General features: G+C 35.3%; 1 protein-coding gene across 2 annotated transcripts in view; it reads right to left on the bottom strand.

Moving 5' to 3' along the window:
* The window catches only part of LOC149541254 (prohibitin-1, mitochondrial-like), a 39,960-nt gene extending 15,873 nt beyond the window's left edge, over nt 1-24,087 (bottom strand). Inside the window, exons 1-3 of one of the 2 annotated variants that reach the window (XM_089802268.1) lie at nt 23,880-24,087; nt 22,847-23,283; nt 13,795-13,982 (exon numbers count right to left, since the gene is read on the bottom strand). In XM_089802268.1, coding sequence (XP_089658394.1) covers nt 13,795-13,971 — 177 coding nt within the window. In that variant the 5' untranslated portion in view covers nt 13,972-13,982; nt 22,847-23,283; nt 23,880-24,087. The remainder of the gene's footprint in view (nt 1-13,794; nt 13,983-22,846; nt 23,284-23,879) is intronic. The other variant, XM_089802267.1, reaches the window with a different exon arrangement.
* Nucleotides 24,088-24,735: the final 648 nt, after the last annotated feature.

Here is a 24,735-nt window from a genome sequence, read left to right on the forward strand (position 1 = left end):
CTGAATCCAAAGCATCTGTGGCTGGAATAGGATCAAGAGGAGCAACAAGAGCATTTGGAGGTGTGATCTCATCTAGAGAGGATGCAGCTGCAACTACAGGTATTAGATTTTTGGGAAATGGAGGAACGTGTGGATCTCCATATGTCTCCCAAAGATGCATCCAATGAACATATGGATCAGTTGCCTTAAGGTCAATAAGTGAATCCAAAACCTCCATATCCGTATGTAGAAAGAGAACACTACTAATGATGGAAAAAGTCTCAATATCATATGTAAATCCTCTCGCATATAGTAGTGCATTATGCTGATTGAGATATTTGATAGCCAATTGACTCCATTCCTGATAGTTGTCTGGTGTCAAGTAAATCAAATCTTCCTCTTCCATGATGGACTAATCAATGTAACCCCCAAAGATGCAAAACAAATGAAAGAACCCCCCCCAATGTGAGATTCGGTGCTTTATAAGTGGTGCGTGTACAATAGGCCACTTGTCAAAATGTACAAGGTGGACTTCTGATTTTGCTGGTTACAACTGCCTTTTGAGGCCTAAATTTGGAATTAAGCACTGTAGCTCAAATATACAACAATTCTGAAAAGCAATACAATGCAGAAAAGGCCCTAATGCTGAAAGTGATATTTCTGTCCACATAACCCTATTATCTGAATGCAGCTCTGAAAAGTAAATGAAAAATAACGCACTTTCAAAAAAATGGAACACGAAAATGTGTCCAAATGAGCCCATATGGAGCGTTTGAAGTTGCAAAATGCAGGATTGAACAAGTACAGTCGCCCGAAAATGCAAATTCTGAAAAATTCTTGCACCAAAACCAGAAAAGAACACCACCACTAAAAAGTTCAAGAAATTCTATTAAAAATCAAAAAAAATTGCACCTGATTTGGAGTCCGGATGACCGAGTTATGGCCTTGCAAAGTCGGGTTGTCAAATCAAAGCTGAATTTGGAGAGGGGTCAGGGAAGAAAACTGCGAGCTTAAATTTGATGGTCAAATGGTCATTGCAGCAGTTATAAAATGTCTGGAAATGATGGTCAGATGGCCGTCAAATTTACCACTGTGAAATGCTTACGTGGCAAAAAAATCAGCCCTCCTAGTGACGTGGCAGTACGGTTAGTACACGTGGTAGTACGACAGTCCATGTGGCAAGGTACGAAAGGTCCAGGTGGCAGATGATGTGTCAGGTCTGAGTCAGATAATGTGTTTGAGTGCTAACAGTAAGGCAGTGCACGTATGCGCTGACTGGATGGGTGTGCAGACGTGGCCGGGTCGTCAATCCACGTCAGTTGCTATGTTGGATCTGTGAATCACCGTTGCCGAAATTTGGATCACAGGTGCCAAAAAGTTAAACAGTCGCCAACAAATCAACCACGGTAGTCGGAATTGGAAGAAGCTGTTGTCGAGACTAGCAGCGTCGCTGGTATTTTTCACTATTGCCAGAAGCACTAATCAGGAGGTCGGAATTCCTTTTATCGTCTGCCAAAATTTGGTGAGTTTAATCCCACGTTTGTGGTGGGATTGACTCTGAGGCTATGTAAAAGGAAAGCCGTTGGGGGGTATTATAAAAGGAGCCGCTGGGCTTATTTGCTCCAATCGATGTGAACTCAGTCCACTGGTTTGTTGGGCTCGCCATGAGTGGATGTGCAATCCGGTCCAGAATTCACTGAATAGCCCGCCAATTAGGAAATGAAGAATATTTTGTTCGAATATTCTCTGCAGGCCGAGGTGTCACTGCCCAGTTCTACAAAAAAAAAAAATCTCTGCAAGGGCAACTGATTAAAAAAATTTCCGAAAACCTACAAGAAAATACTAATCTGAATTAAATTAAATTGCAGATCTAAAAGATCATACCTGAACTTGCAAATCGAGGCCTCCAGGTGACGATTTGCAAAAAAAAAATTGCCTCACGATCAACTGTGGCCTAAGGTAGCCAACTTTATAGCCGATTTTCACCGAATTAGAATTTCGAACGCAATGGCGATATCAAATCTGACTCTAGACACTCCCAATTTCTGCGATACTCAGGATTTGAGGCCAGGTGATAAAGCAACAATGGTCTTGAACGGCTATGTGAAAAGAGATTCTCCAAGAGCTCTGATACCATGTAAGAATTTGCCTTAGGGCAAGATTCACCCAAGATCGTAGAACTCGAACACAAGCACAACTGTAGACGAAAAAGAGTATGATCAATATATCAGAGTATGTCCTCGTACATTGCTTTGTATTGTATGTACAAACACACTAGGAGTGCTTGTATATAAAGGCCTCTCAAGAAGCACCTAGAATGTCTATAGAAAGAGCCAGGAGATAAGATAAACATGACAACTAAGCGCGCGTCTTATCCATCATTCTATATGATAGGATAAGAATGATGAGGTGTATCTCAAGTGGAGATGCTGTAGACACCATGTGCTTAATTAATGTACTAACTCCTGTGTTGTAGACACCATGTGCATAAAAGAGGTGCGAACTCCTGTGTTGTCAACATGACAACTGTAACAACTGGTTTTTCCACTAACTAAATTCATCAGTTATCTATTAGATTTAACTTCCTTTCTCAAGACATGGAAAACAAGAAAATTTGTTTGAAAATCTAACAGTTAATTCTAACAAGTTTAACAATGTCAATTTAAACTAATATAATTAAACTGAAAATAAACATATAACTAGATTTTCCAGATAATATTTTTCCTTTAAGTAAAATAAACTTACAATTTTGAAATAAAAATTTACTATACTTTCAGATGAGAAGGAACTTACTTTTTAGTTGATAATCTTTCTGATTGGTTGTTCAAGCTCTGACTTTGGTGAGAGGAGAAGCATTATCATAGGCTTAACCTCCCAACTGCGGATTTTTTTACTTATCCCCACAAGTTCTAAGTTAATAGAACAGCCCTCCCTACCTCGAGGTCGGGCACAGGACGTTCATTGATCCAGCCATCGGAGTATTCAAGTGGGTTGAGGTCTCAACAGCTATTTAGAAGAATAACTGAAGCTTCAGGACAACAACACGATCAATTTGTTGTGGCGAATATGCCTTTTAATCACCCTGGCCAAAGATTTCATGATGTGGGTTTTTAACCCGATCTCCACCACTCAAGCTTGACAACTAACTTCGAAAGTGGATTTTTGCATGAGCTAAAGTTATTAGATTATTTGAAATTACTTAGTTACTGATTCATATCATACTTGTTTTCTTAAACAGGTTCATCTACACCTCCTCACCATTAACAGGCCATCAAGCCGGTGCATCTTTGGTGCCTGAACCCTTAATTTCAACATGCATGTACTCACAAGATTCTAGTCTTGCAGCCTATAATTTTCTTCTATATTTGGAATTTGACTTATCTCAGAATTGGGATCATTAATCTATAATTCAGAAGAATAATTTTCACGAAAAATTCTACAGAGTTTCTAATGTATATATGGTGATGGAATAATCTTAGGAATCATTAATCTATAATTCAGAAGAATACTTTTCAAGAAAAATTCTACAGAGTTTCTAATGTATATATGGTGATGGAATAATCTTACTTCCAAAAGATTCTACATTATGGCAATCAGTTAATTCCGATAAGTTTATATTAAACCAGTACATCATTCAAAGTCAGCTATTTCTTATGGAATAGACATAAGTACAGATACAAGAGTATATACATTTCAACTCGTTTTGTTAATGAATGGAGTACATATTGATCATCTGCCGACTCAGCTCAATAAAATAAGGAAAATGTAAAAATGTTTACTTACATGATTCAATGCTTACAGAATTGTGGACATGATTACTTGCTTCCAAACAACTAGTATTTCAAGGTTAAGTCTAAGGAAATTCGACTCTCTACTTACAAGTTCACAAAATAGAAAGAAAATAAGCAAAAATTTTAAAAGGAAAACAGTATCTCCTTACGTGACTTTCTGCCCTGCAGATAGGTTATTAGTACTGGCTAACGCCTCTTGCTGCTTCCACGGGAACAATGACTTGCGAATTAGAGATGTATGGCTCAGGAAACAAGGCAGATAAACTTCCTCTGATGTATGAACTCGGGTTGCAGAATAGTAAGAGTTCTGAGACTATGGCAGAGCAAGGAACAAACGGAAATCTTTTGGTGTGTGTCCGAAAACGACGAGGCAAACATATTAAAAGATATTGAAATGGCTTTTCAGCTTCTGCTGTTACAAGACTCATATGCGCTTTGAATTCCATCAATTGGAAAAATGAATCGTTGGAACAAAGGTGATAAAGTTTTATTAATATTATTTAATGTTATACTATTGTCTTGGTTAGATTATAATTAAGTATTTTCAAGGTGACATTATTGTATTATAAATCCTTATAAATCCTAATATAATAGTGCCACTTTGCAAATATTTATTTGTGATTTTAATCAAGAGAGTGATATAATATTAAATGATATTATTATTTAATAAATAGAGGTAAGAATTTTATTTTATTTTAATAATTTTATATATATATATATATATATATATTTTAGCTCATGCAATTTTCCACTTAGAAATTTATTGTCAAGCCCTAACAATCTTGCCATGGCAACTTTTTTAGATCAGACCTAATATTCTTGATAACTAGGTCATATGATTATCCCATTTCCGGATGACGTCGTTTCGTAATGCTTCCCCTCCTTCTCTGGTCTTTATCCTGCAAACATTTTCAACAATATTCTTACCAAAATATCAATTCGAGATTCATAATTTGTTAAGCAAAATCATCAAATGATCGTTAGGAAATCTCATTACATAACGATTAAAATTAACTAATTCCACTTCACATGAGCACAACGTATAGATTTAACTGACTAGTTTCATTTAATAATCAAATTGATGCAACGGCTATAATTAACTAATTCAATTTCACATGAACATGATCAAACTAATACAACGGCTAAAATTAATTGATTCAATTTCACATGAACATGAAAACTAAATAACCTCTAGAACTAACATAATATATCAACGGCTAGAAACAACTTAAATTTTTAGGGCAAAAATTTGGGATGTAACAACTCCTCACAAGAGTGCACATACTCCTAGGTGACTAATAAATAAATATTAAAATAATGCATTAACCTAAGTAAACTTAAGTTTGTTTAAATAGTGAATAATTATTTACACCAACAAAACTTCATGAGCGAAATAAATGGTATGATAGAACTAAACACATGTTATTTTTTACCTGGCTGCAAGATGTATCTCCTACGTTTGCAATCAGGAGAAGAAAACAACGGCCCCTCTTCCCTCTTGTAGCTCTGCAACTCATCAAATATGACGTCTCGGAGGTCCGTATCAGCAACCAATCTTCGAATACATGTGTCCATGCCAATTTACACCTCTACATCTGCTTTAGAAGTGTTGGAGAAATAATACTTGGGGTTCAAGAAGTAGCCAATTGCATGAATTTGTTGGTGGAGTTGTCAGTTCCACCTACGATCGATGATGTTCCATATAGGTCTATATTTGGTCTCATTTGACCTATATAGGTGTTGAATGGCCTCTTTTGCCCTATCCATGGCCTCATATAAAAACCCCATGAGGTTTTTTATCCCCATCCACAATTCGTAGAACCTTCACCAACGGTTCTGACACCTAGACATAATAAAACATACAAAAATCGGCCAATGAAAACATTTCAAAATTAATTACTAAATCATCAATGAAGACTCGAAAACTTACTTTGAGGGTCTCCTCCCTTAGTTTTTCAAAGCTAGCATCAAACACAATCCTCACAATCTTCTCTGCTTCAGGCTTCTTGGCATAAGGACTCTCTAAGCATTTTTTATCAAGAACATGCACCTGAGGTCTATCAATGTCTTAGATATGCTTTGCAAGTTTAGAAAATTAGTAGCAAAGCGTGCGACCCCTGCTCGTACAAGATCCTTACCACTAGTGTGCTCTCTCATAAGACTCGAGACCCATTGTTACATCCCAATTTTTGACCTAATTTAAAATATCGATGTTGAGGTTCACATGAAGTCAGTTGGCAATTTAATTTGTTATAATCTTACGAAATGGTAAGATGGATAGTCATTATAATTTCAAGTAAGGATAACAAGCTAGTTGATCATTTATTACGAATTCATGGAATTGAGAAGATGGTTAACCGTTATGATTACTTATGATTAAATAATTCATAATTTAACTGCGGAGAATTTCCTTGCAGCAAACACATCGAAGGGGTGGAAGCATTGTCAGAAAAGAATTAAGCACAGGAGCATCACCATCACTGGGTAGATGGGTTGAGGACCTAGCGACTTGAAATAGGATACATCTATGGGACCCACATGAGCTATTTAAATAAATAATTTGAGAAACATAAATAATTGAGTAAAGACATAAAATGTACCATATTGCAATCAAAAATTGAAAATCACACCGGAAAATCATCCAAAACAGCCAGGAAACGCTGAGATGATATAAAATGGACAAATGTATAAACTGCAAAATCATAAAGATGAAACAGAATTAAGAAGATGAAATGATTGGCAAGTCGAGTGGTGGTGATCGGGTCCATGCACCCATCAGGAATCCTTGGCCAAAGTAGCTTATAGGCATACGTGTCATTCTATGATCACTTAATGTCCGTAAACATCAGTTATATAGGTAGAACTGATTGGGCACTCAAAACACCCGGTAGCTCAGATGGCTGGACTGAAGAACATCCCAAGCCCAATTCCACGGTAGGGAGGGTCATTCTAATATGTTAGAATGTGTGGAATAAGTATGGTCTGAGGCCAAAGCTTGCACAATCCAAAACAGCTTCTATAATCTTGATAAAATGTTATCAAAACCCTATTGATGGCTAAATATTTCATTTCAATTGAATGTTCCCGGCATTTACTTTATGCAATTATATTCCTGTTTATATGAAATGGTAGTAATAAAATTTTATCTATTTTTGAACTTGAATTGAAGGAAAACAAAATCGTGAACCATGATCCTTTCTAATGTTGATTAAACAACAAGATCATTTTGTGCTCCAATATGGAGTAAACACACTAGCATAATTGAAACTATTAATGCTTATTTACAGATGTAAACTTTTGTTTGACTTGAGTTTTCCTTGAAACATTACACTGACGAGATGGGCATGAAAGCCTAGGTCATACAAATGCAAAAAGATAAACTTTTAGATATTTACAGATGAATGATGAGCTACTCAATAAGAATCTTATGAATTGTGATGGGCATGAAAGCCTAGGTCATACAAATGGAAAAAGATAAACTTCCAAATATTTACAGATGAATGATGAGCTACTCGATAAGAATCTTATGAATTGTTTAGATGCTTATGATCTTGAATAGATGTATGATGATCTTGCATAGTATATCATGTTTTTACCCTTTGACACACTGTTATACATGTATAATACACATGCGATGTTGACTTTACATACTGAGTTGTTGTATACTATTTTGGAGATGAAGTGTATATTCTATCATGAGATGAATATTCTAATGAAATGTTATGGTGATAAGATGGGCAAGAAGGCAGAGGTTACATAAATGAAAAAACATGGATTCACTAATCTTTTTCAAGTGATCTGAAAGTTTGCAAGAATGATCTACCATTAATAAGTGCCATATACCAAATGGTATGTATTAGTGATTTAAATTATGATCAAGATCTAGAACTTGCTAGTTGAAGAATTCCAATTTTGAATACTTATCTTACTCTCAATTATTGTACCTTGAAAATTCTCTTAGATAAAGATATCAATATGGAATCGAACTAATGATATGGTGAGTGTCTACATGAGTATGACAAGAATATGAAATAGAATCAACTCAATTGATGTTGAGATGACCACAAGTACGGTAAAGTGAACTTAGGTATGTGTTTAATTTTATGATATCATGCAAGTATCTTTCTAGAAACATTGAAGTAAAAATGGACCTTGAGTTTTGAGTATGATTTAAATTTTGATCCAATTTTGAAAATAAATGATATCACGATGCTATATATACATCTTGTACTTGGAATATTCTTTCAGTGTCTAAATTGCAAAGATCATCGAGGACGATGAAACACAAAGGGGAATGGTACGTTACATTCCAAATTTTTAAATACTCCTTTATAATGTTCATTACAATTTCAATTTCATCGAGGACAATGAAACACAAGGGAAATAATATGTTACATCCCAATTTTTGACCTAATTTAAAATATAGCTGTTGAGGTTCACATGAAATCAGTTGACAGTTAAATTGGTTATTATCCTGTGAAATGATAAGATGATTAGTCGTTATAATTATTTATCATGAATTCATGAAATTGAATAGGCGGTTAGCCATTATGATTATTTATAACTTGTTTAATTACAGAGAATTTCCTTGCAGCAAACACACCGAAGGGGTGGAAGCATTGTCAAAAAAGAATTAGGCACAAGAGCATCACCATCACTGGGCAGATGGGTTGAGGACCTAGCAACTTGAAACAAGATACATTTCTGGGACCCGCATGAGCTATTTAAATAAATAATTTGAGAAACACAAATAATTGGGTTAAAATATAAAACGTACCTCAAAGGATTTAATATGATCTTTTACCATATTATTATAATAGATATATCTGTATAAGTACATATAGATATAAAAATGAAATGACACCATTATATTATAATAATTTAATAAAATGATGTCGCCTCATTAATATATTCACATGTAGATATATATATATATATATATATATATATATATATATAAATTCTAATAATATTTAAGATATAATGATATATTCGAACTGTAATCTTCCAACTCTATTCTTTCCATTTTAATATTCTTTGCTTTTAACCAATTAACACTTGGCATGATAAATTGGCAAAATTAAATTATAATCTTTCCAACTCTTTCTTCCAACCTTTTTATTTTCCTTTCTTTTGCAATCGATTTTAACACTTAGCATTTTTAATTGCAAAGATAATTCTTATGTTACGATAGCCAAAGAGCCACCTTATTATATTATAAGAAATCGAGAAAGGGAGTTGAGAGTATTCATTTTTAAGAACCCAACTTCCTCTTATTAGTCTCGGAAATAATCTTTTAACCGGCGGGGAGCCAAGAAACCAGAAATTATTATTTAAAATGGAATTTGTGAGGAGAGAGAGGATCATATATTAACACCCAAACTCCTGTATGCAACGACTTACATCTTACTAGCATCTTCCTCCGCCCTTATTATTTCCGATTTCATATTTCTTTTGTGACGAATTCCCTGAGATAACATTTTTAAAGCTTTGTTCAAGCAATACGTTTTCTGCACCTTGCCGTAAAAGTGTTCTGGTTGAGAATCAAAGATCATATGCATTGAAGCGATGTTTCAAGCAATTGGGGGAAGGCTGATTCAAATCAATTTACTAACTTCAGACAAATCCAAAATTTATATCAGGTCATGTGTAATCATTTCAGATTGTGATATTCCAATATTTTTAATTCGATTTCCCCTAGCAGCCGGCTAGGCTTAGAGACTTCTTTCCTTTCCAAGAATAAGTTATAAGCTTGCCAAATATTCCATGACATTGTTATTGACTTTTCTTCTTAACTATCATAACATCCAAAATCATCATAGAAAAAGTCAAATAGTATCTCTTAAGAGAGAGCTTTCTAAGTGCAATAAAACCTGGATGAATTATTCTGTTCGGAAATCAAAATTCAATAACATTTTCAATTAGTCTCAAGAACATATTTCTTTTAGTCACAGATCATGATAAGATATACTAATCAATGAATCTTTTTAGAACTTATGCAAAAAGCAGAATGATCAGAATTTCCAAACACCTGGGATTCACCAACTGTATAGCCATGTAAGGTGAAAAGATGGAATGAATCTGCAAGAACACAGAAGAGAAATCAGATATGATTAAATTAATTAATTAAATAATAAATTTTGTAATTTTTAAGAATATCTTTTTCAAATCACAGATTGTGATAAGCTAGAACATATATGTTATTCATGAATTTGTTGGGAATCAAAAGGCAGAGTCGACTGCTCTGAGATCCGAACACCTAGGAATCACCGGCTGTATAGCCATGGAAAAGGGTGAAGAGGTGAGATGGAGTTTGCAATGACTTAGAAGATAAAAGTCAAATATGATACATTAAATCTAGAATAATATCATTTAATAGCTCATGTATAATCTTGTTATTGTAATCTCCTATTGTCAAGTCGAATGGTGTGTCTAAATACCAGGATACTCAGTAGATGACAGATGTTCCAAGTCCAATTTCGAGTAGGGAGGGCCTTCCTTGTTGGAGATTGTGTGGGGAATAAGTTAAGGTCCGAGGTTGGGTGGTTAAGCCCCTGACAATGTTTCACCTCTCCCCAAGTTGTCAGACGTACAACAGACAAAAATAAGTTATACATTCAATTGGTTACCAAAAACAGGTATTTTACTTTTATGATGTATATGCAAGACTAAGGTAAGATTAATTAAGTTTTCTCATCATTACAATTATTTTATATTTAGTTGCGAGAGAGATTTATCTAATGGAATGTTATATCAATCTTTCATTTATATGAATAATAAATGTAAGCATATCTTCTAATCTTATGTTATTGCCACAAGAAAAGGAATGATACAGTGGTATCTGGAGCCCTAATTGAATCCGTGGTATATGAAGCCCTAAGTGATACAATGGTATCTAAAGCCCTGATTGAATCAGTGGTATCTAAAGCCCTAAGTGATACAGTGGTATATGAAGCCCTATATGTTACAGTGGTATCTGAAGCCCTAATTGATCCAGTGGTATCTGAAGCCCGAATTGATAAAGTGGTATCTGATGCCCTAAATGATCCAGTGGTAACTAAAGCCCTAAGTGTTACGGTGGTATCTAAAACCCTAAATGCTCTAATGGTAATTGATGCCCTAATTGATACAATGGCATGTGATGCCCTAATTTTATATAGTGGTATTTAATAATATTCGTCATTTGATTTTGATATAGCAGGTATTGGATGGTAGTTGTTATTTGATATTGTTATAGTGGAGTTTTGATATTACTATAGTAGTATTTGTGGACTAATCTGGGTGATTGCAGAAACATCCCTACAATGATTTCTCGATTCCAATTCCATGGTACGTAGTTTTAAATTTCTATAGTAAATTCCTTGATGGTGTTTTAAGTTCTTAGTTAAAAAAAAATTGTCTAACTGATTTTAACCATCAATCTCTTTCAAATGAAGAGAACTGATTTAACTGTCTTCCTATGAAAAATGAAGAAATAACTGTATTTCTTTGAGTATGTTAGTTGTTAATTAAGACCCAAGAAAACTATTTGTTACACCCATGTATGATTGTAGATGTACTTCGCAATATTCCTTCCATCTTCAACCACCTTCTCCACCCAACTCAATTTCCCTAGATCCTCAAGAAGCAAATCAAGACAATGGGCAGCACAAGGGGTCCAAAACAATGTGGAATGTCTCTTTGTTAGAAGTCTACTGGCTGCCACATATGCAACTGCATTATCAGTCACAATCTGGATGACATTAGCCACTCCCACTTCTATTACCACCTCATCCAACATGTTAAACAAATTTTCTGCATTTTTAACTTGATCAAAGGCACCAACTGATTTTAGAAATACCAACTACCCCCTGAAGCAATTATAAAGTTGATGAGCATCCCATTCTTGCCATCTGTCCATCCATCAGATATAATAGTGCAACCTTTCTATCCCAAACTTTTCTTTGCTCTTCCACAAGCTGATGAATATTTCTTACCTCATCATTTAACAACGGCCCAGTCACCTCATAGGGAGTTGGGGGCTTGAACCCCTTACCAAACAAAGAAATGGAAGTTACCACTTGATCCCAATATAGACTACATAAAGCATTGAAGGGCATATCATTGCGGATCCAAAATCTTATAATTGCCACCTTTGTCTTCTCATGCATCTCTTTGTTCCATGCAGTGCCTAGCAAGCTAGGTTGAGCAATAGGAGTGTTACATGGAACCCAAAAGTCTGCTAGAGACCCACTCGTACTTCCCGATCCTCATATCCGAGGCCCAATAAAAGAATCCTCTCCACCTGTTCCAGATCCTGTATAACTAGAAGTCCCCATTAGGGCTGCCATGGCCTCGAATATCCTCTTTTTTTCTATCTTTGTGCATATTTTTGTAGACTTGTCAAAGCTCTTGTAACCTCTTCCGAACATAGTGTAATATCATTGCCTACAATCTTCGCAAGATGGTATTTAAATCAACTTATGCCTGAAGTCATATGCTTATGGCAATGGATACATTCGACGTGTCCATCAATTGCAATGCATACATTTGACGTGTCCATCAATTAACCCTGGGATCCCATGTTTCCATAAAGGTTCCTTACCTCTGCCACCAACCATTTTGTCAAGAAACAAGTAGACTTTCAGTACCTAACAAAAAAAAACTATTTATAAATTAGAAAGCGTCTAATGAGTAACAATCTAATATTTTATAGATTTGTTGAAATACTATTATTAATCTATTAAAATCTATTTCGTATAATAAATCTACTAATATGTATTAAAAATCTATTAATTAATAATTAATAATTATAAATCTATAAAAATACTATTATTAACTTATTACAAGCTAACAGTTTGTAAAAAATTAAAAATGATAATAAAACAGTATTATTGTGTATTTAAAATAAGTATAATTAAAATAAAAATTACTTTAAATTTACTATATTTTAAATTTACATTAAATACTTTAAGTTTATATTTATTATATCTAAATTTTAAAACTTAAAACTCTTAACAATTTTACATTTAAAATAATTTATATATTTTAAATTTAATTTTTAAAAAAAAAAATTAGTATTACTATATTGTATTATAGTATTTTAAAGTTTATTTGTTATTTTTTCCTAAAACAAAATAAATTAATTTGAGCAAATGCAAAAATGTATTAATTAAAATTATTAAATTGAATCATATTTAAATATGCTAACTTTTATAAAGTATAAAAGAAAACTTACTAGAACTCGTCGCTTGTGGAAGTCGTCGCTTGCAGAGAGCCCACTATTCCATCTTCAAATTGAAACCCAAATGCGGCCTGCAGATGCAAAGACTCGGCGTTGCAAGAATACTCTTACCCTCCTTGTACCCTCCTCATCAGGACTTAGAATGCGAAGGGAATTTGCAAAATGCAGTCGTTGTTGTCCAGTAGTTGTCGCCGCCGTAGTTGGAATGAAGGCAAGACAAAAAAAACGTTGTCATCGCAGTTGGAATGAAGGCAAGACCAAAAAACGTAGCCGTCACAGTTGGAATGAAGGCAAAAAGTTTAAACGAAAGTATCATATTAGAATACCTAAAATTTTAACCTAACGCATTTTCATGTTGACCACACAGTCAACGAAATGTTTTGTCGTTATTTTGTTTTTAGCACGGTTTAAACCCCAAAAAATGCAGCGAGTTTTTCCAATTTACCGACATCGATATATGGTGCATTAATTTCATTTGGCAGTGTAGCTCGTGATATATCGCGGTTTTTGCAATATTTCGCAGTTATTTTAAACTATGCTATTTATAACCAAACAAACAAATAGAAAAAATCAGCTAGACAACATTAGAAAACTATTCTATTACAAATATTTCAACCAAGTAAGCTTGACAAGAGCCCCAGAACATGCTTTTTGTTGCAGCATGAACATTACAATTGACAATGCAAACAAAGATGGCAATAACAATTATAAAGAATGTTTAGAAGCAGGCACAGTAGCATATGTTAAATCAGATGAAATCACTTTAACATAAATGTCTAGATAAATATGGAAAGAGGATACCTTGTCCTTGACACCAACTATTCGATTAAACACAATTGCTCGATGACCACCATCCACATTGTAAAGACTATTGAGAGCGGCATAAATACCAAGACCGCCTATCACTGCAGCTTTTGCCAATGACCCAGTAGGACCCCCTCCTAACATCTTTGGAACCCTTACATTATTAAAATTCATTGTGTGCTCTCCTGCATAATGCATAAATTTCAACTTATCAAAGAGAGAAGATGCACATCTCTCAAAATGTCAACAGATTTTGTTGCTAAATGAATAGTGCTGTCATCCAGAAGCTCTTATTGAACGTTTTTTTTTTAAATAAGAAATCAACAATTATCAGAATCACAAAAAAATTCATTGACATGAAATGTTCAAAAACTTCCATCCATGACTGCTTTCTAAAAACCTTTCAAATAACCAATACTCCAATAAATAGAAGACTATCTAGTAAAACAATACAATGGTAACATTCATTCTACATAGAACTAACACAAATATTCAAAGGGAGTATATAATAACAAAGACAAAGAAAGCGAATTTCGAAATCAAGGCCTCAGATACCAAGATAATCGATGTACATAAAGTTGGTGTGACCACAGTATCCTTTCAACTCATTAATGCAAGAACAATGAAGATGCAAACAACACACTAAGGCTACCAGTATTACCATGAGGCTATTCTCTCTGTTAATTCAAACTTCATGTAATGCATTTTGGAATAACCCCCAAACATTGGACCCTAGCTCTGTAGTAGAGTATCCCCAATGTCTAGTGTCCCCTTTTTGGCATAACTGGAAATCATGGGACAAATACCTTATTTCCTTCTACTACTGATTTAATTATAACTTGTGTGATTGACAACACAGGAACAAATAGATATTGATTTTTAATCATCAATACCACTTGCTGTCTCAAATGTATACTACTATACAGTGAAAGATATGCTAAAGTGAATCGACAAACTTCTGCTGTAACAAAGAAGTCAAAAATGATTTTATTATTTTTCCATTTCTATATTGCTTCAAGCAATATAGTTTACTGCTTCTGTAACAAACACTTAATACATGCAAAGGCTGAAAATAGTATTGTGTACAGCAAGAGTTGCCACCTCTGATTATGTAGATATGTTCTTGCAATAATATTGATGCTGCGTCTGATCTAACAATTGATTCATGCAACAGATGATGCTGCCTCTGATCAATACTCTGTATGCGTACACCAGGTATGCTGAATTGGCTGATTGCTCTAAGCAGAGCAAATCTGTTGAGGATAAACAAATAAGAATAATCTCGTTGATGCCTTGAGTGATTGATTTGAATAACTATATATACCCTCCTTGATGATCGAAGAGTCATCTTACATGAGACATGTCTCATGTCTTAGGGAGTTTGCAACCTTTGGTGAAGAAACTAAACAATATACTAATGTTAGTCTATTAGTTATCTTGAAATATCAATGCTCTTCAATTAACCCCTACTCTTTTATAAGTACTATCGCTGCTCAAACAATTACATAATCATTGCACTATCTCCTTATCAGATATATGCTAATTGGGCGACTCTAGTGATAAGTCCTCTTTCTTGATATACATGTTGGCTTCTCTTCAATTGTGGCCGGGACTCCCTAGAATTGAGAATTTTCCTGATAATGTAAAAAGTTACGAGTTTTATCCATGCTTGCAATTACAGAATAGTTATGCAGAATATATCCGGGTAAATGATGCATTCACCATGAGGATTTGCAGAGAGCTCCAAGGGTGTCCGGAGTGGAGGTTCAGTCCAGAAGCGATGGCAACCATCAGCCAATTTGGCAGCTATTTCATTCAGTTCTCATCATTTTCTTATTTGCGTCTTGCAGCATTTGATGGATTTCCACTGAAGTTGCCCAGGTATCTAGATGATATGATCGTGCTCGTGGAGATCGTGAGGCAAGCAATCCTAGTGAACGTGCTGAGCGCCAACCTGAAGAAGAAAGGTTATGAATTTCCTATAAAAGTTGGAGCATACAGTTGTGAGACCAGATTGGATGCAAAGAATATACTCAAAGCATTCGAGAGCAAATACAAATTGGAAGAGTGTGAAGTAGTAAGGCCCATGTTTGATCCAAATGGATATGCCAGAGATGTGCTTCAAATTGGAAGCATAATCAAACATGTGACAACCATAAAGGATTATTGGGCAGATTGTAAGAATGAATTGGAGAGTCGAGATTGTGCCTTTGCCAAATTTACAATTGATCAGGTAAAGACATATGGTATAAATTTAGATGTGGAAGGGTTGGAAGATGATGGTCAAAATATGTACAGTAATACATATTTGACTAAGTTGAGGAATACTCCCATTAGTTCCAAACCATATGTTGACATAGAAGAAGACTTCGATGTCATGATGGCAAGAATTATCAAAAGGACTGGGAAGTGGGTTGAGTGGACAGCTAAGAAAGGCCGGAGCAAGAGCAAAACTACTCAAGCCTCTCCACCTGCAGCTACTCCTGCTTCATCTCAAAGTGCCACACCTAGTGCTACTACCACAGCTGCTCAAGGACCAGCCCAATCCGCAAGAGGAGGTGATCAACCCCCACAGAAGAATGTTCCAATAGCCCCAACCTGTCAAGGTGGATCACTACCAGTCATCGGAGCTCAAGCTGAAGCTGAAAAAGGAACGGAAGAGCAGAAAGATGGAGCTCCTGCTCCAATCTCATCTCCACATGCCACTCTACCCCCGTCTCCTCAGCCTTCTCCAACCCCATCTCCTCATGGTACCCCTGTCTTATCCCCTCATCATAGCCCTACTCCATCTGTAAGTGCTCCTATTCTAAAGCCCGCTGGTTCTCCTATTCAAATAGTAGAGATTGGAGATGATAAAAGTAGTAGTAGTGAATCCACTGAGTCTGATGAAGTTGCAAAGAAAACTCAAGAAGAAGAGAAAGCTCCAGGTTCATCTCGGCTTCTTTCTCGAGATCCAAAGAACCTCTTTTCTACAACTACAAAGGCAACGACTCCAGTAAAGAAGAAAATGTTCAGCATTGAATCACTTGGAACAGCCTCCAAAGTGATTAGTACAGAGTCTTGGCTCGAGGATACTTTGGAGAAGAAGAGGAAAAGAAAAGATGAAAGTGTTTCCTCAAAGGATGTTGTATCTCAAGCGGTGCACTTAGGATCTGCCATAGTGAAAGCTAAAAAGCAGAAGACCTTGTCAATATTGGGACAAGACCCAGAAAAATGGCACTTAACTATTGAGGTAGCAAAACCAAACAAGGCAGGGAGAATTGAAGATATGACACCAGAGGACTTCACTCTGCATTCAATTGATTTTAGAGAGGCTAGACATGATACAAAAGTAGGCCTATGGAAATCGGGTAATGAGGTGATAGAAGAGCAACTGGAGAACCTCAAATTGTCAAAGATCAGAATGAAAGCTGAAATAGAAGAGTAAGAAGGTTTATCAGGCAATTAGGTTTTCCATTGGCAACTATCACCGGTGTGCCTGCTACTGAAAATCCTTCAGCAGAAGACATACAAGCTTTCATATCGCAGCTCCTCCAGAAAGATAGACATTTTGGTCAAATTGGAAAGGAATGGATCGAGAAACTCAATGTAGATGGAGTTTCCCTAATCGACCAAATTGGAAATAGTATCCTTCGACTAGAAACTGAAAAGAATAATATTACATCTAACAATAATATCTTTGCTGGAGAAAGGACGAGCTGTATAGATTGCATTTCTCTCCTGGAGATGGTTATTCAGATGAAAGCAAAGGATGCAGTTGAAGCAAAGATTCTGAAGAAAGGAAATGAACCCCTGAATGAATGGCTCCAGAGTATGCAATTCAAGCTGGAAATGATTCAAGAAGCTGAGAAGGGACTCAGAGAAATAGGGGACAAAGCAAAGAAGACCCAGGACAGAGCATTTGAGCTCATGCGAGGATTGCACACTGAGTCACAAACTAGTGGGCAAGGGAAATCCTTTATTAATGTAGAAGTGATGAAGAATAATTTCTCTACGTATTTGAGTAATCTGTTTGGGATAGCTTCAAGTAGTCAAAACAGAGTGACAAAACTGCAAACACTTGGGGATGCGTGCACATGGCTGCTGAAGAAGTGACAAGGCAGCTGAATAAAATAAAAGAACTAGCTCTAGAACATTCAAGGTGGCTTTTGAGATTCACCAACGTACAAGTACCCAATCATGAAGAATTGATTCCCATCATGGTGGCTACTAAAACATATAGGACGAAAACTGAAAAGGGGAAGAAGTCCAAGTGATTCAAATTACCCCCTTTTCAATTTCTGTTGTAAATTTTGAAATCTTTGTTGATGTTTTAATATGATAAATTGGCATCTTGCCATTTGTCATCTAGAGAAGATGAACCGATTAATATTCCTATTGTAACGGTCATCTCTCAAATCCTATATGTATGAAATTCAATGATTAATCAAAGGTCGGCAAAATTTTGGTGTGAAGTACTATTTGTTGCAGAGCCAACTGAATGGTATTTTATTTCAATCATTTTCCGCTCCAGTACATGTTGTGATTAGTTAGTATTTCCTTTCTGTTTTACAAAGAACTAATTAAGAACAGAGTTTCATTTCCCTTGTTTTCCAGAATACAAATGAATGTAATAAGTATTGTTATAATTCATTGGACGAAAGGATCCTGTTAGTTTCTCCCGATTTATCAGATTTAGTTTAGATTTGAATTTCAACTTATTCTAGTCTTATGCGAATAGATTTATGGATTCATAAGAGGTGTGGATACGTGAATTTGTTTCAATGTTTGGAAGTCTTTCTTGCCTGAATTAAGTTCTAGTTAGGCTTAACTTGGTTTGCCTCTTCTGCTCTCGGGTTAAGAGCACACCCTATATTGGTTTTAGGAATAAAACACAATTCCTTGAACATCATTCACACAAGGAGCTGTACCTACCAATTCAGAGAGAAGCCAGTAATCAAAGAATGGCTTTTCAACTGTTGTAAATAGATATTGTTTATCATTCAGGCATTAAGAGTCATATCTTCACAAGAAACAAGAGAAGGACAAATCTGTTTACCAAGACATTTCTTAACTAATTATTATCTAAGTTGCCCGTACAAATGCAGGTTTGAGATTCGGGTTCTAAATTCGTCTTTTTTTTGGGGGGGCTAGGTTCGGATGCATAATGCGTTCGTCCATACAAAAACATACGTTTATTTAAAAATATGTGTGTGTGTGTATATGCAATAAAAAATAAGTCCATACACCACTCTACTAATAGTAAAGGTGTTGGACTAACTGCCAAAGTTCCCCTTCGGGATTCGTGACAAGGGCGTAACCGCCTCCTATGTTCTATAAGTCTAGTGGTTGTATCGAGCATTAACAGGTCGATCTTTTGGTGCAACGGCAACCCTAGCTTGTAACAAGTGGTATCAGAGCTTGGTCACAGGTTCAAATCTCCTCGGGTAATGCTGAGAGGGGGATTGTTGGACTAACCGCCAATGTTCCCCTTCGGGATTTGTGACAAGGGCTTAACCGCCTCCTGTGTTCTATAAGTCTAGTGGTTGTATTGGGCATTAACAGGTCGATCTTTTGGTGCAACGGCAACTCTAGCTTGTAACAAAAACAACATAGCAAAATACACTACCATATCTATCTTCCAGTTCAATAGGATGTTAATTGCATCATTTAACCATGCATACAACATGATACACTCGCTTGGTCCCATGCATGGGACATATTTCCATACCAAAGCAACAATTTGAGAATGAAAGAAATCGTCAAAAGACAATTGCAGTTATCAAATATTTTATTTTGTATTGGTTAGAGGATTTCTAACCAGGCTAGATCAAAAGTTGGTATTTAAATTTTAAGTGTTGGATTCAAAGATATCATTGCTTTTCAATAGAAATTCCTCTATAATCAACAATTTGGATTTCCCATATAAGCAAGTTTTCGTTTTCATTCACAAAAGCATTAACGACATATAAGGTTGTACCGAAAGATTGATAAACCTTCATTTTTGGCCTTTTTAGTGGTCACTTTTAGGGTTGGGAGGATCGACTAGAACAAATTAGGCCAAAAAAAACACTTCAAAAAAATACAAAAAATTATTTTGAGACCAAATTCGGTCTGGGTTCGGCCATTGGGCAGCAAGCTCTTCAAAATTCACTCCATATTTTGTCTAGGTTCCTCAACAAAATTTGCAGCAAATCTGTGGCTTGATAGACAAATTTGGGGAGAATTTGACAAGGACCAAGCTTTGTACAAAATCAAACTAGACTTTGAGGGTTGCTGGAAAGAATCTAGTAACTTAGATTATTATATATTGATCTGTATATTTATCTGTGGCTAACCGTAAGTATTGTTGACTGATTGATATCTGCCTTCACCATAATCAAAGTTAATATTATTTTACCTGGCACTGGTTATTGTTTGTCTTGACTAATCACTGCTACACATTACCATATGATTAGTTTTATATGGTCTATAGAACGTATCGTTTTTACCACCCTTGTTGATGACATAGATGGAAAACAAGCCAAGTTTTTCTGCTTGGCAACTCGCAACTAGGCAAGGGCAAAACTCGCTGAGTTTTGCGAAAACACTCACCCGTGCAGTGAAATCGGAGATGAAATGCCCAAAAATGTCTTTTATACCATTTTGCATTTGCAGCATTGTTTAGTCTTTTTTGCAGCTCAGGAGCAGCAAAATTTAAACAAATATAACATTACGTACAAATTACATTTAACTTATGCTTAAAAGTTATATTTGTATAAATACTATCTAGATGCTTGAGATAGGTTTTAGCTTTATAGGAGTTAAAATGCAGATTCTAGATTTGGGGGGTTTTCAAAAAAATTCAGGCTTAGCCAAATTTCAGGATTCAGCATGCCTTCAGTAGTGTTATCTCCCTCAACTTGTCTTAGCTGTTTGAAGTCAAATTGAAGTTGGAACAATGATTTTCTAATGATTCTAACTCATTTTCTCACGAATCACTTGGTTTCAATTCTATATTCTTGAGTCCTGACAGACTTAGCTCAACCACTTGCTCACATCCAACACAAACATTACTTTCTAGCTAAGTTACCAATTCGGATGCTGATTCAAGAGTGGATTCTGGATGCAGATATGGGATGCGAGGGAAAAAAATATTTGGCGCGGATGCAGGAGGAAGCATGTATATATGTGTGTGTGTATGTGTGTATATATATGCAAATAAATGCAAAAAATATACAAAAACAAATCATTTAAGAGTATGACTATGATACTTCACCCTTTATCAAAATTGAAGATATTTCAAAATTCAAATGATATATCAATATGTGTTTGTTCAACATTAGAGTTTAGTCTTAGACAATAAGTTCCAATAGGTCATGTTCAAGATTCCAACAAAATAAAAACTTAGTTCATGATTGAAGATTCAATCAACTAATATGCAACAAAGTTTGAATCATAAGGATTGGCAAGCAAATCCACATTCTCGTCATCATCTCCAACTGCTGAAAGATAATTAGAACACATGCAAATAAAATTAACTTAAGTTTGGGCATTTTTTATTAGTTTTTTGGGCATTGGGTCTATGGATTCCTCTAGATGCGTTTGGATTCCCTATGGATTTTGGCCGGAAATTAGTGACAAGCCTCTAGATAAGCCAGATGCATCCAAAGGCCTGTGGCTGGCTTTTGGCCAGAATCCACAAGGAATTCGGACGCATCAAGAATCCAAACATATCCACCTCCGAATCCACCTAATCTGGGGACAAATCGATATCTTAGCTTTCGAGCAAGCCAAAATTGCTCAAACTCACTCTCGGACTATTTTGCTATGATGTATTTACTTCTAGTTTTATAAAAACTATTTGCTATAATGTATTTACTTCTAGTTTTATAGAAACTAACTCCAATGATGTATTTACTTCTAGTTTTATAGAAACTATTTACTATTTTACTTCCCGCCATCAACATTCCACATGAGAAAACCAATTCTGTACCCACTTTGCATTTATCTATATCTAAACTTTGCGTGTTTCTTTCGTGCTTTCATTAATTAACTCATTGGATGCATCTTCTTATTGAATTATTTAAAAAGAAAGTACTTTTAATTAAATTTAAGTAATTTTTTAAGTTCCCGAGTTTTTGGTCTTGGCAAGTCAAGTGAGGTTTTCCATCTATGGTTGATGGTGTCAATCCTTTAGTTGTTCATAGAATTGATTAAACAGTTAGTACTGCAGGTGCCTTCATTAACATCAGTCATGATCTTCACGTTGATTGGTATTTAATATTTATGATAAACATTGCCAAGAATGTATTGAATAATCTTCTTAATATGTAGGGAAACAAGTGGCTTTATCTCGTGTCAACACTGATTGGAATCACAATGATATTAATGATATGGCTTGATCCAATTGCTAACGAAAATAAGTATCAATCTTGGAAAAAAAAAAATCGTATATCTTACTGTCCTGAGTAGTGGATATGCTGATATCCACTGTATTTTATAACCACAGATTAGATAAATCTGCTGACAATTCCTGTCATATGTTCTCTTTGGTTCTACCATGCAATATACATATCCACAAAACAGACTGGAACAGAAAAATACTGATTTACACTGTAGCTCAAATTCTATTGTTGGTTTCAAACTTTTAATCTCCAAAATGTAGGCCATAAAGTACAACAAATATGCTGCTATTTGAGATTAAAGGAAATCATTCATTTATTGTCCTGGAGGTAATTGATTGTGTTCATTGAAGGAAAAAGCATACAGTTGCCAAAGGGCAAAATCATCCATTAAATACTCCCTGCACTGAGGTGTGTCAAAGGAGCTTCAGACCCTAATTTTCTTAACTTTCAGATTAGTCTGCCCTTCTCTAAATGATAACACATAATGCCAAATTCAGAAAAGTTCAAAGCCTTTTTTCTGCAATCTCAGACTTTGGCCACTACAAAACATTTAGAAAATTACCTCTCATCACCCTCTCATGCTCTGAAACAAAGTGCTTCTCACAGAAGCCATCAGGAAATAAAAACAAAATTTCAGAGTTTGAAGTAAAACATGATTCCAAGTCTAGAGCAAGGATTTTTACAGCTATTAATCCATGGGTGGAGAAGCAAAGACAAGTTAAATCTTTTCAAAGCCACCAATAGTCACTAATTTTTCGTATGTAACATTTAGGTATGCCTGCTCTCAAGGTTCTTCTGAAAACATGAACATATCACTTCAGTATGATCCTACTGCTCTCTGAAGGAAAATTTCCAGCATCCCAGAAGGAAAGTATGAAGAAAATAATATTTTTTCTTAATGTTTCATACTTAAGTCCAATCCTCTCGAAATACTTCTAATCAAACTTGAAATCAAATTTGAGTCATTGTTCAAAGTTGAATCTTGAATTGATCTAAAAGGGAGAGTTGTAACAGCGTGCAATTCTTTATAATGTGTTGACTATTCCACCAAATACCACACAGAGGCTTCATCTAGAGGTATTAACACTGTCCCATTGCATGCAGCATACATGTGGTCAACCTGTTAAATTCACAATTTCTATTATTCTCTCGTGATAGGAACACGCATACAAAATAGAGAAATACACAAAATGCACCTAACTCATTTTGACCAAATGCATCATCAACTGTGCCGTTATGGGCTAGAGGTTGAACGAACTTAACAAGATGAAATTCTTGAGAATGCTTCAAGGACTTTTAAAGATTTTCTTTGACGAGAATTTGGTTTTATGGAATACATACAAAAGGCATGTATTCACTTGCTTCATGTGCAAATTTTGGCGGGGGTAGAGCCTGGATTGTCAACCATGGCAGTACTCACTCATTTTTGCCAGAAATAAATCCATATTTTGAGTGCAATACTTAGGCTTGGTCTATGATATAAAATGTAGTGTACCGGCAAGGTATTATAAAAATGGGGACCGAACTCAAACCCTAAGGATGAAAGCAGTAGAATTTTAAAATGGCGTGGAGCGAGAAATGTTTCAGCTACCTGAAAATCGATTGTGACGGCTTGACCAGATAACATCAGAGTCCATTTTAGAATCGGATACCCTACAAAGACAAGTAATGAAAACAAACTGGGAAGATAATATTAAAATTTGTGCACATATTTACCTGAAATCTACAACAAGAGGAGAAAATAGATGAGATTATCCGATGAAGAGACACGCTGCAAAGTTGGAATCAATTGTATAAGAGAAGATCACAGTGCAAAAGTAGATACCAGTGCAAGGACTAAAACCTTGCTAAAACCCCATTGTGTTGCGGTTTTAGGCTTTTATTTAAAAAGAGAGGAAAATAAATTAGACTACGTCGATTATTTGTTTGTTTTCATTTTGTTTCGTGTTAAATCATGGTTGCATCTACATACCTAATTTTGATAGCGCCCCAAGTAAAATTGTAAGATAAACTATAACTTAGGTCTAAATATACTAATGAGAAATTAAACTATAACTTAGGTCTAAATATACTAGTGAGAAATGTTATAAAGCTCTCCTTGGGGAAAGTTAAAAATGATTCGAGTGATATTTGTTTCATAAGTGTTCATCGTTGCAACAATAAAAATATCAATTAGAGTGAATTAGCTGGACTCAAGAAACTACACACAGTTGAATCTTCATAGCAATATCACAAATCAATTAGAGTGTTCTTTATTTTATTTTTGAAATAAATTATTATTATTTTCGTTAAAAATTGATCGATGATGTAATATTAATATATAATTTAAACTACCTTCACCTAGAAGGTGCTTTACCTAAATCTTCTAAACACCTGTTATCAGTGTCAGTCCATGGAATACAAGATTAGGGATTGTCCCTTGTTGGAGCATAACTGTCAGCCAGCTTCGGAAGCTGAACCGATGTCGATTGCTAAAAAAGATGAATGGACCATTGTTGTGAAAAAGGGCAGGGCAATGTTGTTGCTAAAGCATGTTCCTCGTCCCAAGACACTGGATGACCCAGGTCAAGTT

The sequence above is a fragment of the Cupressus sempervirens genome, chromosome 9, assembly GCF_028749045.1.
Source record: "Cupressus sempervirens isolate cs-2001-9-10 chromosome 9, ASM2874904v1, whole genome shotgun sequence".
In the NCBI taxonomy this organism is placed as follows: Eukaryota; Viridiplantae; Streptophyta; class Pinopsida; order Cupressales; family Cupressaceae; genus Cupressus; species Cupressus sempervirens.